Here is a 15,971-nt window from a genome sequence, read left to right on the forward strand (position 1 = left end):
CACAGGAAACTGTAAGCTTTTTCTATAGGTGTGGGGGGTGAACATGAACAAACCTGTGTTGTGTCTGGAATTTCAGCTTCAGAGGGGTCTCTCACTATGGGCTGACAGCAAGCTCTCTCCATTGACTCTAAACTGGCACTTGTTTTTCTTTTAATGTTGGATTACTTTTCTAATGTGTTTGACATAAAAAAAAAAAAAACATTGGGAGCAACTTTTTGGGTCAATAATCAGTTACACATAAGTGTTTGTGTGCACCCTGCAACATGCTCCCAATTTTGCAGTATTGCTTGATTTATTGTTATAAATGGTGTTTATTAGAATAATTACTAAAATGTTTATTGAAACATATAGAAACCAATGTGTTTGTATTTAAGATAGAACAATAGTATTAATAGCGCATCTAGTTGTGTCATGGATTAATCATTTGTGAATTAATACCTTCTCATATCACACAGTCCCACTGAGCACTGATCATAAATTATAGCCACATTTGTTCTCACACCCAATAAACATTTCTGACAACCTTGTCTGCTAAATAGACAATAAATTCTTGTTGTGTTCAAAGGAAAATGTAAATTTACCATTGTTGTTGGTACTGATGGATTGCATTAAGTTTGTATTTTTTAAATGAACTGAAACAATAGCTGCAGTTATTTCAGTTTAAGCTCAGTTTAAATGATAAGCATGTGTTCAGTGGAAACTCACTTGGGGGCAATTCTAAAGTTTTCAGCATGCAGGTCTCATGATTTATTCACCTGTCCAAACCTTCAACAACTCCCTTTCAAAAAAGGTAAATGGACTCCACTCCCTGTTTTTGGAGTCTGTGAGTGTTTTACACTGTTGGTCACTATCACACAGGCACGTACATACTGGCACACACCATTGGCAACAGAAACAAACTTTCAAACTCTATTCAATGACCAATTCTTGAGAATTTGATTTGTATTGAACAGGCAATATCTGGTCAGTAGGAGAGTTTGCAGTGGTGAAGAAAGCTTGACTTGCTTTGGTTTTGTAACAATACGCAACACTACCACTCAAAGGATTCAGTATGAAGCTGTGCAAATGGCAAGATAACATAATAGCTCAATCATTTCTCATTTCCACCCAAGAAAGTGTTTCCACCACATGGGAAACAAGAGGTTTGCCTTCATAACTCTGTCAGGTTCAGTCTTGCGCACAGGGCTGGATCATCCAATCTCTCCTCTCCCCGGTCTTGTGTCCTCCTTTGCTTTCAGCTCCCACTATGCAGATTGGTTTTTACTCTGGCCAAGGCAACACAGTGTGCCAAGCAACTCAGAGGGACCTGGCAGGGAATATGAACACACTCTGGGGTCCCATTGACAAGTCTCTTTATTTATCATTCGGCAAGCAGGACACAGAGGCTGCAAGAGGCTCTTGACCCTGATGATTTGAGTTTCTATCACATTCACACCTCAAAAAGGGTTTCCAAGGCCACTGTTGTTTTGCCTTGGTTCTGATCCAGTAGATGATTTTGCTTCTGATTTTGTCAGAAGGAGGTGACAGACAAGGTCTTCATAGACAGATGGTCATTAAATCCAATAATCAGTTTCTGCAAGTTCCAGGATACTGCCTTTGTGGGCAATGATCATTAACAGTGAAGGACTCCTTTATTGACAGCAGGGAAAATTTATTGCTGGAAAGCCAATACCTTCAATTGTGCAATGGGATTTTTATGATGCTGTGCACAAAGATGTATTCTCCCTCAAGCAATATAGGCATGTGTTGCCTCCAAGGGTAATGCTTCTCCATGCTTCTTCACTCTGTTAAAACATTCATGTAATATGTCTCAATAGCTAATCATGTTGGAGGGGGGGAAATGCTCTGCAGAAGGTTTAAAACTATCCACAAATTCATTCAAGCAATTTTCAAGTCAAGTCCGAAAAGAAACGGCCCGCTACCTTACACACAGAAATTGTCATCGAGGAGTCATTAGAGGAGAAAAAAAATGCTCCTTTTACTGTGACTCTCAAGTTTGATGCACACCTGTTCAATGACAAAGCCTGTCTATTTAGAGCTGTTGCCAAACCCCTCCCGCCCATCATATCACAAGTCACTATGACAACACTGTGTGTAGTGCAGATAAAGAATGTGGCGGGATGTAATTTGTGGATGACGAGGTAATGTCATCTAACCACTACTATTTCTGCCCCTCTTAGTGTGGTGGATTGCGTCTGAACATGGCTTATTCATCTATGTCTTCAGCTCAATACACCATCAGGTCTCTCTCCTGCAAGATTGATTCTCTGCCGCTGGAAGAAAAGTTTCAGAATCACCATCCACAAACTTTGTACACTCAGCCTCAGGCTCGATCCAAGATGAGTGTCATAAGATATTTGGAAAGATGGTAATGCAAGACCTTTAGACTTATTTTTGCACTCACTGTGTTGACATTTTATCAAATCGAGGTGCAGGGCAAAACCAGTGAAATGTCTCGGTTAATGTGCTGTTACGAATATTTTGGCTCTCAGGCAGATACTCCACATCTCTGACATCCACAACAGCATGTCTGCGTTCACATTTTATATTTTAGGGTAATGAGGATACATCTTCATATATTTCATAAGCAATCCAAGTTGCTCTAAAGTGGTGCTAATCTGTGATGTGGTGATGACGAGTGTGCTCAATGTAGCGGCACAGTTTTGAGTGATTGTCTGCAGCTGAAGCCTTATTATAGGACAGCATAAGAATGCCACCTTGGTCCCTTGCACCTAGACGCTGTCTCTCGTGAGAAGTGCAAAAGAAGATTTAAATTAGCCTTAAGCAGGAATTAATCCTAATGACTTCTTTTCATTAACAACTAATTGAATGTTCACATTGGAGCCTCACTTTAAACCCTCACACCGCCTCGTTGGTTGTATCTCTGTATTTCACTGGTGGTCTGCTGTGCAGTAATCAGTTGTGCATGAGAGGACCACAGAAAGAAATTGTCTTTTTCCACTCCATGTATGAGATATGGGCTGAGCAAAATAGGTACCTGGTCTATAATATAACATGAAAGCAATGAGTTTTTTTTATTATGAATGAAAATTAAATCGCAAGCAGTTACTTTTATAGCTGACCACAAAGAGTGCTTAGAGGGACTTGTCTTGTATTTAAAAATAAGTTGGTGTTGATGCCCATTCAATTTGAGAATACAGATTTTTCACAGTGAACCTGCTTTTTTTTTTGTCAGAGTCAATTCTAAGAGAGACACAGGTAGTATTTTGCTACAGACGTTTTGAGATTCTCTTTTTATGATTTACCAAGTAGCTGCCTGGCCACATGGGCACCAATCAATAGCTTTAACTCATGCTGTTAGCTTTGCAGGACAGAATGAAATACAGAAGCAAAAGCTACGTGGAGCCTCCCACTTCTCTGGAGGACAGATCAGTGTCTATTTTGAATGAAATCAAATGAAAAAAAGCAAAGGCAAATCAATTGGATCAAAAACACCTTGTGCAATTTCACCAGTGTGCATCATTTACCAGCCGAGACATGGCTTGTGAAGTGAAACAAAACCCCACTGATCATGTCATCATTCTGTATGGCTTTCTTTTTGGCATGAGCAAGCTTTACAGACTGAAAAATGTAAAGACCGACAAATAACACGTGAAACATCTATTTTTCATTGTATTGGTTCAATCACAGAAAGACCAATGTGAGCATCCATACATTCAGCAGTCAAACTTCATTTCCTTGCGCTATTCAAAACGACTGAGGTCCAAGTTAATTTTCTCCTCTCTAACTTCCTCTCATAATGTCGACAGTAGTCATGCATGAAAGTAATATTGCACAGACCAGTGAAGCTCCGAGATTACATTCTATCTCTCAGAGCTTCCAACTGTCAGTGGTGAAATGTGATTGACAGAACACACAATAGATTTAGAAATCCATGGTTTACTTAATATCAGCACTGTTTCTGTTCCACTCACTCATCATCCTCAGGCTTCAAACATCCCAATCTCGCCACATTAATTTCGCTCTGTAGCATATCTAACGCCTGTTACCTTTGATTCTTTGTGATGTGGAAAAAAACAACCACAAGTGTTAATGGTGTGAAAGAATATAACAATTTATGTGACGACACATTAGTCTACAAATTAACAACTCACTGTTATCATATGATACTTATTCATACTTACTGAGGCTCTTTAAAATGTGCTAATTGATATATAGCTATTTTCGCGGTTTACCCCCCAGGAATAATTATGCTGACAGCCAGTGACAGGTATAAATGTGCAGTGCGAGAGCAAGATGCTTTACAAAACAGCTGTACAAGCTCTCCTCACTGAGGGGTGTTTTAATTGGAGTTATGCATGTAGTACTGACTAATATTTGTCAAAATGCTGCATTTTAGTCATTGAGTAGTATTCTTGCTATTTTATTCAGTAAAAAAAAAACGTTATTCCATTTTTTTTCAATTCCTCCATTTGTGATGCATTACACATTTTTGTTAAAAGATTAATAATGAATGATGTAAACTTGGCAGCATCCGGTCTGGAAGGCCATGTAATGACACTGCTTCTGGAACACAAAGCGTGACAAGGATAAAGCAATATGGTAGGTCAGTTTTTAATCACCTTTCCTATTCCCTCTATCAGTCAATGAAGAAAGCTTGGAGCTGCAGACTCCTTTTCCACTCCAGTGGACCCTATCACCACTGCAACCCAGAGGCACAGCACAGCAGCTGAGACCAAGTGCAGAGGGGAGAGGGGAGAAGGTGGAGGTGAAGGAAGTAGCAGAAGCAGTCGCTGGTGGACAGAGACGGATGAACAATGCTCCACAGGATCAATCAGACTCTTGTAGCCACAGCAGATCATCTTTCCTGAGCAGCACACTGCTGCTGCTCCATCTTGTCCCCACCCCCAGAAACCGCATCACCCCACTGCCTCTATGGCATTTTTTTTTCTTTTGCCGGATATATAGAGAGAAATTGACCGAAAGACGTAGAAAGGAAACTTGAGCAGGAAAATGAAGTGATGATGAAACTGGAGAGTGTGTAAGTTTGCGGGGGTGGGGGCGGGGGATAGGAGGATGTATTGATTGTTTTCACTTTGGTGTAATTGCAATTAAAGGTTGTAAACAGCCCAGTGGATCATTTTCACTGCTGTCACCAGGCAGGATCCATCGCAGCATTGATGCATCCAAACACATTTCTCTGGCCAGCAGGGAAAATGCTTACACACTGTCAACCCATGTAGACTGTGTACACATTAGTGCCACAGTGTACAATTTCAGACACACACACACACACACACATCATATGATTATGAATCAGTTACAGATGTTTGTATACATATTAGAAATGTCCCTTTTGTGCAATTAACCCGATTAAAAAAAGTTCTTCTTCATGTCATTGAAGTTTGTGTTACTGAACTTCCTCAAATATAATGTTTTTTAACGACATGCTTGTTTTGAGCTGCATAGTTGCTCGTCAAGGCCAAGAAGAGTCTTGGAGACAAACAAAGCGGATCTTGTAAGATCATAGGATGTCATGTTGCAATATTTGTTGTTTTATCTTGCACAATGTAGGACTCTTGTGCAACACTACCTCATGGAAAAAGAAACAAACAAAAGGTCAATATGAGAAAACTAACCTTTGCCAGCTTTAGCCCACAACACTTTTAGAATATGTTGTTAATATACACCATGAAAAGGTCTGATGAGGCAAATATGTCAATTCATGTCCTCTTTATTTTTTCACAAGCAAGAATGCTAATCAATGGCATATTTTCTGATCATTTCTACCTGCCCTTGTTGCTTGACAGATTATTCTTTCAAATAATTTGCTTAATGAAGTTCTTCTTCCTGCTCATGGCATGCAAAATAGTAATCTTGTTCTTCAGCAAAGATTGCATGCAACTTTTCTCCTCGTCCAAATCACTCATTGAGTATTTCAGGGAGTCTCCTGACGTTTTTATCTGGAAAAGATGAATCTTATAGCCAATTGGATCAACTTGATGATGATTCACATTAAGACTTAAGAGGGGGCTAACTTCTGTAAATGTGGTAGGATGGAGGACCCAAATTCAGATAGGGGTTGCAAAAAAGGTGATATTTTCTTCCTAAAGATGAAAATAATACAGATGGATTTTTACCAAGATAGAAAGTATGATCTAATTCAAGGAAGAAACAACATTTTAAGGGAAAATACAAAGGACAGTACAACAAGCATTGCAGAGTGCAGACTTCAAGATAAAAACATTGCAGGGGCTCAAATATGCTATATCATTGACATGCACTGCCTTCCACTGGATGCATTACTTAGCAACCAGGCCAACATAAGGGATGCATGACAGTGTTTGAAATGCACATAGCAATTTTTTGGCATTGGAAGCACATCTGAGCCTTTTCGCTGACTATTCACTGGATGAGTCTGGCCTTCCCAGATGAAAGGTGGGTACAGTAAATATGTTTGATTGTGACTTCAAATCTTTAGTCTTAAATTGAGAATGGTCTGCAGACAGTCATTGTCACACTCGTGTGACTAGTCTTCGGAGAAAATTATTCTGAATACTAGACCATGTCCAAATTTTGCATTTACTCACACACTGTTTTTCTTTTTCCCTCTGCACAGAAAAACCTCGTGAACAACAACTTGATTCCAGGTTTGACTTGTTCATTTATTTCCTGAAGGCACAGGTGACATACTTGAATGGCATACAGAATAATGTTGTTATTCTTGTGTTCACAAGTACGTTGTTGCAGTTGTCACCTCTGATTCAGTGGAGAGTGAAGCCACACACTCAAACTCACTGTTGTATCCAAGTTTTCGAAACACAATCTGTAGGAGCCTTTAGGCAGAGCATTGGTAACAACATTGGGACACACTGATTCTGAGAATCAAAACAACACATACCAGGCACAATCAGGGGCAGGGACAATCAACACGAGGGGGTAACAACAGACAAAAGTAAGTACGACATTGGATAAAACACAAGGAACATGATGGAACTGACATCACCTGAGACAATATCACAAGAATAGTGTTGGAATCATCCACTTAAGAGACAGACGAGGAATGACATTAGCCATGAACACATAAAAACAAGGAAAAACACTACAAAACAAAAGGGCTGGCTGGGACAGCTCCATACCGTTCATCACTCAGTAGCATTGCTTCTATAAGAGGCTTATCATCAAAATTCTGTCTTTCTGCATTAAGCGTCGATTTGACAACCGCCTTTGAATGAGGGCCACTACAGCTTAATTCTATAAAACTAAACTTAAAAAAAAGTAGTATCTCCTCAGTGCTTTCTCACAACTAAAGTGTATCTGCGATAATCTTATGAACTCCTGTTCACACATCAGAAATAAAAGTGTTACTTTATGTTATATCAAGCTACTATCATGCTGATAGTAACAGTATTGCATGCCTGCACCAATAACTAAATGCACTGGAAGAAATGCCTGCATGTTAATAATTATGGTGTCAGAAATTATGTTTAAATCTCTTAGCTCCTTTTTCAGAAAATGTTTTTCTAAATAGTGTCACGTTGGCATAATCAACATATACACATATACCCTGTGATAAGCCTCACAGACTTTCTATCACAAGAGCAATCAGTGCATCCCATTAATTTATTTTTTTTGGGGGGGGGAGGGGGGACCTCATTTTCCCGGTCGTGTGTGTGAGACATCTTTATGGGAACCAAATTGACTGTTCATTAATGAGAGGAAGCTGTATCAAGAACAAACATCTTTAATTAACACATCCCCAGCACTTCCTGTCTTTGATCTCCCTGTTTGATTTATGCCTCAGCCAGAAAAAGGTTGCGGTGGTGGAGGGGCACGCAAGACATTCGACAGGGACGAAGATGTTCTATGAGAAAATAATGACACTGTGGAGCCCCTGTTGATCAGAAAGTCCTGCAGCATTAGAACCTCTTCCCTGTGTGACAGGGGGCCAGCTCAATTACCAGCCTGCACAGTTATCTCTTTAATAGCTAGATAAGGCAATAATCCAAAATCCATACAGTTTTAATGACTTTCTTTCTAATTAAGGACTGTTTTATAAAAGATGGACACATCAGAGGCCCCTTCATTGTCCAAACATCTATTGTTAGGTCTTTCAGTGTTCTAAATGGCTTTTAAAAAGTATAATTTTATATATTTTACTTAGAGACTTGCTGTGCATAAATCATCAAGTAATCCATCTGCAATTCCACAGGCCAATGTCAGAGAGGTCAGAACAAAGTGGAAGAAATAAATAATTTCAAATTCGGTTCTCACACTTGATTTAATTTTGATTATTATTATTATTATTTTGATTATTATTATTATTATTTTGATTATTATTATTATTATTATTATTATTATTATTATTATTATTATTAATAATAATAATAATAAGAAGAAGAAGAAGAAGAAGAAGAAGAAGAAGAAGAAGAAGAAGAAGAAGAAGAAGAAGAATATATTAATTTCTTTAGTCAAAAAAAGACTTAATACCATTTGAAGGGGTCACATTAAAAATCCAAGACTACATATCATCTGTCTGTGTCTTATGAAATAGCTACAGATGAAATGATATATATGTCTCTTTGTGGCAAAACTACAGGCACCATATGTTTGTTAGTCTTTAGTCCCCTCTAGTGTTGGCCTGTAACAGTGTCCTTCTTGTTGTCAGTGCAGCCTCATAATCTCAGCTCATTCAAAATAACATTCACTTTGACTTATTTTATTGAGTCAAGTGCGAGTTCAACATTAAAAACCTTTCTTACTGAACAATTCAAGTCCACTTGGCAAACTGTTTTTTCCCCCAAAGATTTCACTTTTGGGGGAAAATAAAACAAAACATTGTCAACTCAGTGACCAGAGTGAATAGTGTCAATAGATTGAATTGACTTTTTGTCTTGAATCAAAGGGAATTATACACTGCAAAAGGCCACTGCTTCAATATATAATAATGAAAAAGAAATTCTAGTGTAGTACTTGTGACTTCTTATTCACTTAGCAGTTTGGAGAGTAACCTTTTGCACAAATGAATCAATCAATCAATCAATCAATCAATCAACCAATCAATAACTTTTCAAGCACTAAATACATCTTTGGGGGCTATAGAGGAATAGTTCAATGGATGGATGGATGGATGGATGGATGGATGGATTTATTCTATAAACTAAACAAAACTTTAAACCATGATGATTGATAAGTTTATGGAAACTACACTACTATATTACAATTTTGAGTTTATGTATGTTTGTCATTATTATTTTTAATCTTCTTCAGACTGATCCAGTTCTTCTGTTGCATAGGGCAACAGAACAATTTAAAAGATATGCTTTGTGCTTTAAAATCGACATGAGTTGTGGAGTGTCACAAAGTACATCTGTCAGAGAGCCAGAGTGGCACAGCCGCCTGTTTTCCCAAGCATCCCTCATATCTCACCCCTGTTCAAATGGACGCCTCCTCAAGGTCTCATGTAAATATTTCTGAGAAATTGCACCACATTACATCAGACAACTCATTTCAATACTTCACACTGGAGAGTAACAACAGAAATGTTCATAGACACACAGAATATTCAATAAAATGTCCTTTAAAATGTTACAAACAAAACTCTTTTGACATGGAGACAACTTTGATGATACAGCCCATTTTTATTCAGACATACACACCTTTGCTATAACTTCTTTTCTGAATGAAACGTGTTGGGGTTTTTTTTTTGGGGGGGGGGGTTGTTCCACGAAGGAGTTGTCTAAAATAGGTGTGGAACACACTATCTTCAAGAATAAAATAAAAATACCTTCTAAGTCCTTCAAATCAATGTGACTCCTGGCATCCAGTGATAAAGGTATCAAGGAAATTCTTTATTCGGGACTTCCATTTTATTGGTCAGAGCGGGAGGTGTGTTTTATCTGATAAGACTGTGAGACTGACCACAGGTGCATACATGGATTTACTTATGGGGTGGGTGTTGGAATAGTTCCACTTTCCACACCAGCTGAAGGTCACATTAAGGTATAAAAGAATAAGAGAAGGATTCGTTCCATACAGAAAGGTTTCGGCACACTGCAAACATGCTCAGGTTTCTGTTGTTGACGAGTCTCGCAGCCTTGGGTAAGAAAATAACAGCACACATCACAGCACAAGTCTCACTTTCTAAAACTATTAGTCACTCTGTCACACAGGCTTTGTATTACAAAATACAAGAGATGCAGATCATCTGCTTTCCTTATATTCTTCCTAACAGTGTTTCCTCCATTTCTCTGCCTGATGAAGAAACTGATTATTGTAATAGATTTTTCTGTGTATGTATGTAAAATGAATCTCTTCGCTTATGTTTTGTAACCAGCGCTGGCTGACCCCCAGCCCAGGTATCTGGAGGAAATCAGAGAAAGGGTGGTCGGAGGTGAGGTGGCCCAGCCCAACTCCTGGCCCTGGCAGGTAATAACTCCTACAACTCACAATCAAAACTTCAAGCAATGTTTGAATATGACAAATGGCATATTGATCATTGTTTTCACTGCTTTTTAGCTATTTCAAAATGCTGTTGGTAATTGTCACCCTGTCACACACATTCAAGCTGCACTTACACCATTGAGAGGGACTTCGGATGCAGTGTCTTGCCCAAGGATACTATAAAATATATACAGTATTGTAGAATAAAAAAGGACTCGTCAATCAATACTCTGCCAACATATCACGCAAAAGAGGTTTTGATCGTGTTGTGTTCAGTGCTCACCTTGATTCCATGTCACAGGAAATGAAGCCAGAAATCTTGGTGCAATAATTGACTCAGACTTCAATTTTAACCACCATATTAAAGCTATTTCAAAATCTGTCTGCGTATTACCACCTGAAAAACAGTTTAAATTCTTACTGCTGGTGCACAAAGTACTGAATGGTCTCGTACCAAAATATGAGCAAGTTTTTTTGGTTCCCTACGAAGCATCCAGACCCGTCTCGGGGTCGACTGCATGTTCCCAGTGCCAGAAACAAACAAAGTGAAACAGCATTTAGTTTGTATGCTCCTCACTGGTGGAACAAACTTCCTGAACACCTGAGATTCACTCAAACTGTTGGGTCATTTTAATCAGGGCTGAAAACATCTTTATTCACTGCAGCTTTCCGATGAGATTAACTTGAAATTTTCCAATTGCATACAATGCAAAAACATATTAGCTTCATTTCATTTCTTTACTATTTATCCTCCTGTTCGAACTGCCTTAATATCTTGTTTCATTTCTGTGATTTTTATGTAATTTTATGTATTCCTTTGCCTTTGTGAAGCACTTTGAATTGCTTTTGAAATAAGCCTGCCTCGCCTTGTGTCTTTAGATCTCTCTTCAGTACCGTTCTGGCAGCAGCTACTACCACACCTGTGGAGGATCCCTGATCAGGAGAGACTGGGTTTTGACTGCTGCCCACTGCGTGGACAGGTACCAGAATGATTAACGACAGACTTAAACACGTTTCTTCTCTGAGGCTGTGAGAAATTCAGTCGTATAACAGTCATGAACATAGTATTTTGCCTCTGAACTATCCTGATCCCACTGTTTTCACAGCATCAGGTTTTACTTTATTCCTGTGGTTCTGAATGTCACAGGGATGAGGACACAGCTCTCAATCTTATTTAAAACTGTCACATGCTGAGGGAATTAATTAACGTGATGTGATTTGAAAAGGGGAGGGGTAAACAAATCAAAGGAAATCCGTCAATTTGATGATTTGATCATAGTTCAGTGATTGTTGGATATATTTAATTTTTTTTCTCTTGTTTCTGTTGCTCGACACACTGCAGTTCTAGGACATGGCGTGTTATTCTGGGTGAACACGACCTGTACAGCAGCGGCGGTACCGAGCAGATTATGACTGTCAGCAGTGTTCACATCCACCCCAGATGGAACCGTTACAATGTTGCTGATGGGTGAGAACTCGTTCTTTTCATAATTTTTTTTTTACAATTGTAAGCTTATCCTTCAACTCAGATGTAAATAATGTCGCAATACTCACTAATTGTCAGAATTTTCTGAGGATGCATGTTCTTCTGCTTGACGTCAAATTGGGAAATGTTTCGACTGAAGCTGAACATAAAATTGGGATAATGGGTTCTAACATTTATTTACGGGGTTTCCCTCTCTAGAAACGACATTGCCCTCCTCAAGCTGTCCTCTCAGGCTACTCTGAACTCCAACGTCCAGCTTGGCTCTCTGCCTCCTTCTGGTCAGATTCTGCCCCACAACAACCTCTGCTACATCACCGGATGGGGACTGACCTCCAGTAAGTTGATCGGGCCTCCATTAATGCCAATATCTAAAACCAGACACATCTTTTGTAAGGATCAATGGAAATTATACTCTTTTTTTAAACAGCCGGTGGTAGCCTCTCTGCTCAGCTCAAGGAGGCTTACCTTCCTTTGGTGGACCACAAGACCTGCACCAGCTCTGGTTGGTGGGGCAGCACTGTGAAGAGCACCATGGTGTGTGGAGGAGGTGCCAGTGAAGCTGGATGCAATGTGAGTCCCCTTTCTTTCATTTCCTCAAGTGATGTGTTGTGAACAAATTATTGACCTTTAAATTGAACTACAAACATGGTCTCTGGGTTCTTTTGTCTTACAGGGAGACTCTGGCGGTCCTCTCAACTGCATGTCTGATGGAAAATACCACGTGCACGGTATTGCCAGCTTTGTGTCTGGATGGGGTTGCAATTATCCCCAGAAGCCCACTGTCTTCACCCGTGTCTCCGCCTTCATTGATTGGATGGACTCGGTTTGTATACACAACATGTATACCTGTGACATAGAGCGTATGAGAGGGAACTCACCATTTTGCATAGCGACTATTGAACTTTGTTATATTATTGTTAAACAACACATTGCTGTAGCATTGTGGTTGCATGTTATACTTAATCAGTTCCTCTGCTTCCCAGATCATGAACTAAGTGACTGGAACATCCATGAAGAACCACAGAGACAGAGATCACATGAAAAGGTTACCATCTGCTGCACAAGCCTACTTTTCTGGTCTCACTCCATACAAAAAATAAACGTTTCAATCTTGAGAGATGACTCATTCATTTTCGTCAGAAGGTTGTGCAACCACTATTAGTGTTATAATGAAAATTAAATTTTTCCATAAATTTTGCGTTTTGCATACAACCCTTCTGCCTGGCAAAGACACCCCAATAAATTCATCCCAGACTGAATTCATATTGTATAATGTATATGATGAGTTTCCTATGTGCCTCGGGGCTGACATAGAGAGCAGTGCCACAGGAAGAGTTGTGGGTGGTGACGCAGTGCTGCATCACACATCCTGGCCTTGGGCGATACAGCATCCAATCAGAAGACACAGTCATGCATAGGCTATATGAATGCTAAGTCCTGTTTTAGTTCTGCAGGTACAGACACTGAAAACCTGACGAGCTCGCCACTCACAAATGACTCAAGGTCTCCCCATCCGATGTTTGTGTGGAGAGTGCTCCAAATTCACATAAATATTCCTCCAGATTCCTCCAGCTTCAGACTAATAGTCAGGCTTTTCACAGTTGTTACTTCTGTGATCCATATTTCACCAAGTTTAACTTGCAACACAATATCTAACTTTACAATTACTGCTGTTTTTGTTTATTTGGGCTATAGAAATATTCACACGGACAGAGCACCTGCTGTGCTTCGTCACTGGGGAAAATGTGACTTCTCTGCATCAACCAAAGGTTAAGTCCATGTATTAAAAAATGAGACAAGGATTCACTCCACACAGGAGACTGATGTGCTGCAGACATGCTCAGGTTTCTGTTGACAAGTCTTGCAGCAGTGGATAATAAAATGGTAGCACATGAGACTCTGGATAACTATTCATTATTGATCTCTGTCTATCTCCTTCACTTTGTCACACTATCAGCTGCTTTATCTGTCATCCAGTCACTCACTTCAACTTAGTTTTCTTGACATACGAGAGATCCCCATAACCCACCTTTACATTAATTTTGTATAGTTTCCTCTGTATTGAAACCTAATTACTGTTGGATTTCAGTATATGCATGATAGAAATTATATGTTGTGCAAACATGAAGCCCACTTACTTTATTCTAGCAACTGATTTTACCAAAATCCATGACCACAGGTGAGGGTGGGGATGAAGACTGACCGGTAAACAGAGCTTTGCTTTGCGACACAGCTCCCTCTTCACCACAGCAGTCTAGTACAGTGACTGCATTACTGCAGCTGCCTGTCTGAATCTGTGGCTGATTACACGATGCCTCCTTCCATCGCTTCTGAATAAGACAATGAGATGCTTAAACTCCTCCACCTGGGGAAAGCGTTCCCCACCTGCATGAACAGAGCATGTCATCTTCCTCCCAGAGAGAACAATGGACACCGATTTGAAATTGCTGATTCACGTCCCAATCACTTAGATGTTGGAGGCCATTCATGTGTCCGCAAAACTAAGGTACAATGTTTATTTATGTATAATTTTACGAAAGCTTCGGGGAGCCACTACAGACAGGCTAAAGAGCCACAGGTTGCAGACCCCTGGTCTAGGTACTTCCCTCGAGACAAATGATAAGATCTAAGAAAGGGTGTGATTGAATTCATTTTGACATGTTATCAGATTGTGAGAATCTGTGATCAAGTTTCACACAATCGGTGTATTTTTAACTGCTGTCAAACTCAGAACAAAGTTTCCATGACATAACACAACAACACAACATGGGCATTTATTTTCAAAGTATTTGAAACACAGAAGACACACGTGTTTCTGTTGTTGACCACACTGAGATTCACAGGTCAGAGGTTTCAAAGTTGGACTCTAAGAAATGAAAACTGTGATACACTTTGCTTTCAAACTTTAGATACAGGAGCTGTGAAGGGAAGACATAAACACATTTAACTCTAAACCTTTTGATGGCTTTCGTCTGTGCCTGCCGGCAGAGCCGGACCTTCACTCGAGCTACACAGAGAGCAGCGCAGCAGGAAGTGTTGTGGGTGGCACCGCTGTGGCTTATCACACCTCATAGCCTTGAATGCATCACCCAGCAAGACACAGCCATGGAGCGAGGATCATTTGAGCGCAGGATATCTTTGTTGCCCCGCAGGGAGAAGGCAAACACACCAAATAAAATTGTAGAAATGCTCTTCATCAATGAACAAGCAGCTCTCCAACTGTTTTCTCAGACAAGAGAATGAGTCCACAGAGGTTTCACATGTTGTAAATAAAATTATGTATTTATTTCGTTGCTGCTTCTGCTCGGTTACGGTTAAAAGCAGTTAGCTCCAAAGAAAAACTCTATGAGTGTCACTTCTGACTGTTCCCACATCATATTTGTCACAGTCATTGTCAGTTGGGATCAGCTGGGATAAGCTCCGGGCCCCCGTGAACCTGAGTTTGATAACAGATATTGGCCCATTGACAAAAAAAAAAAAAACCTGACGCATTCCTTGCCTTGTTCCTAAAAATAAACCTGCCCCTGATGTTATCAGACTTCTTTAAAGTACCCATTGAAAACCTCATTCAAGGCAGCATGTGAGATTTGTCAGCACTCAGCATCTTGATGACAGAAATAGAACAAATACACCGACAACCAGACTAAGGGGATGTACCAGGGACAAAGAAATTCTCTTTGTTTTGTTTTTTTACATCATGCATTATGCTCTAATACTCAGTCCTGACAGCAAGCCGCTCCAAGTAACATGTTGACATTCTGGTTGCAGCCGAGTGTCCTTTGGTTGTCCTTTTTGATCAATTCTGTCCTTTTCAGAAGAAAGGTTTCTTTTCTTTCTTTCTTTTTACATTTAAAAAAAAAAAATATTTAGAATTAGGGTGTCTTGATTTTAAAAACTCTTAATTGGTTGAATGTTGATATGGTTGATCTAACTATTCTGTTTCGATGTGTGTCGACCTGTTCTTTGGTGGCTGTGTCATTTTAAAAGGAACAAGCTGCTCTGAACACGAAATCACAAGCAGAGACTAGAAGCGTGAGAAGCGTCTACCTGGTGGGAACTAAGCACATGTTGCAGTTGGAGG

The 15,971-nt window shown here is 39.7% G+C and overlaps 1 protein-coding gene across 1 annotated transcript; it reads left to right on the forward strand.

Annotated features, from left to right (window-relative positions):
* Nucleotides 1–10,019: 10,019 nt before the first annotated feature.
* LOC308129452 (elastase-1-like) lies at nt 10,020–15,133 on the forward strand (the record flags this gene model as incomplete). Its single annotated transcript, XM_080495394.1, has 8 exons — nt 10,020–10,062; nt 10,298–10,389; nt 11,284–11,384; nt 11,747–11,872; nt 12,089–12,225; nt 12,318–12,460; nt 12,564–12,713; nt 14,879–15,133. The coding sequence occupies exons 1-8, from the start codon at nt 10,023–10,025 to the stop codon at nt 15,131–15,133; spliced, it is 1,044 nt and encodes a 347-aa protein (XP_080351520.1). The 5' UTR covers nt 10,020–10,022.
* Between the last annotated feature and the right edge of the window lie 838 nt (nt 15,134–15,971).

This window comes from Blennius ocellaris (assembly GCF_963422515.1).
Source record: "Blennius ocellaris genome assembly, chromosome: 4".
NCBI classification, from domain to species: Eukaryota; Metazoa; Chordata; class Actinopteri; order Blenniiformes; family Blenniidae; genus Blennius; species Blennius ocellaris.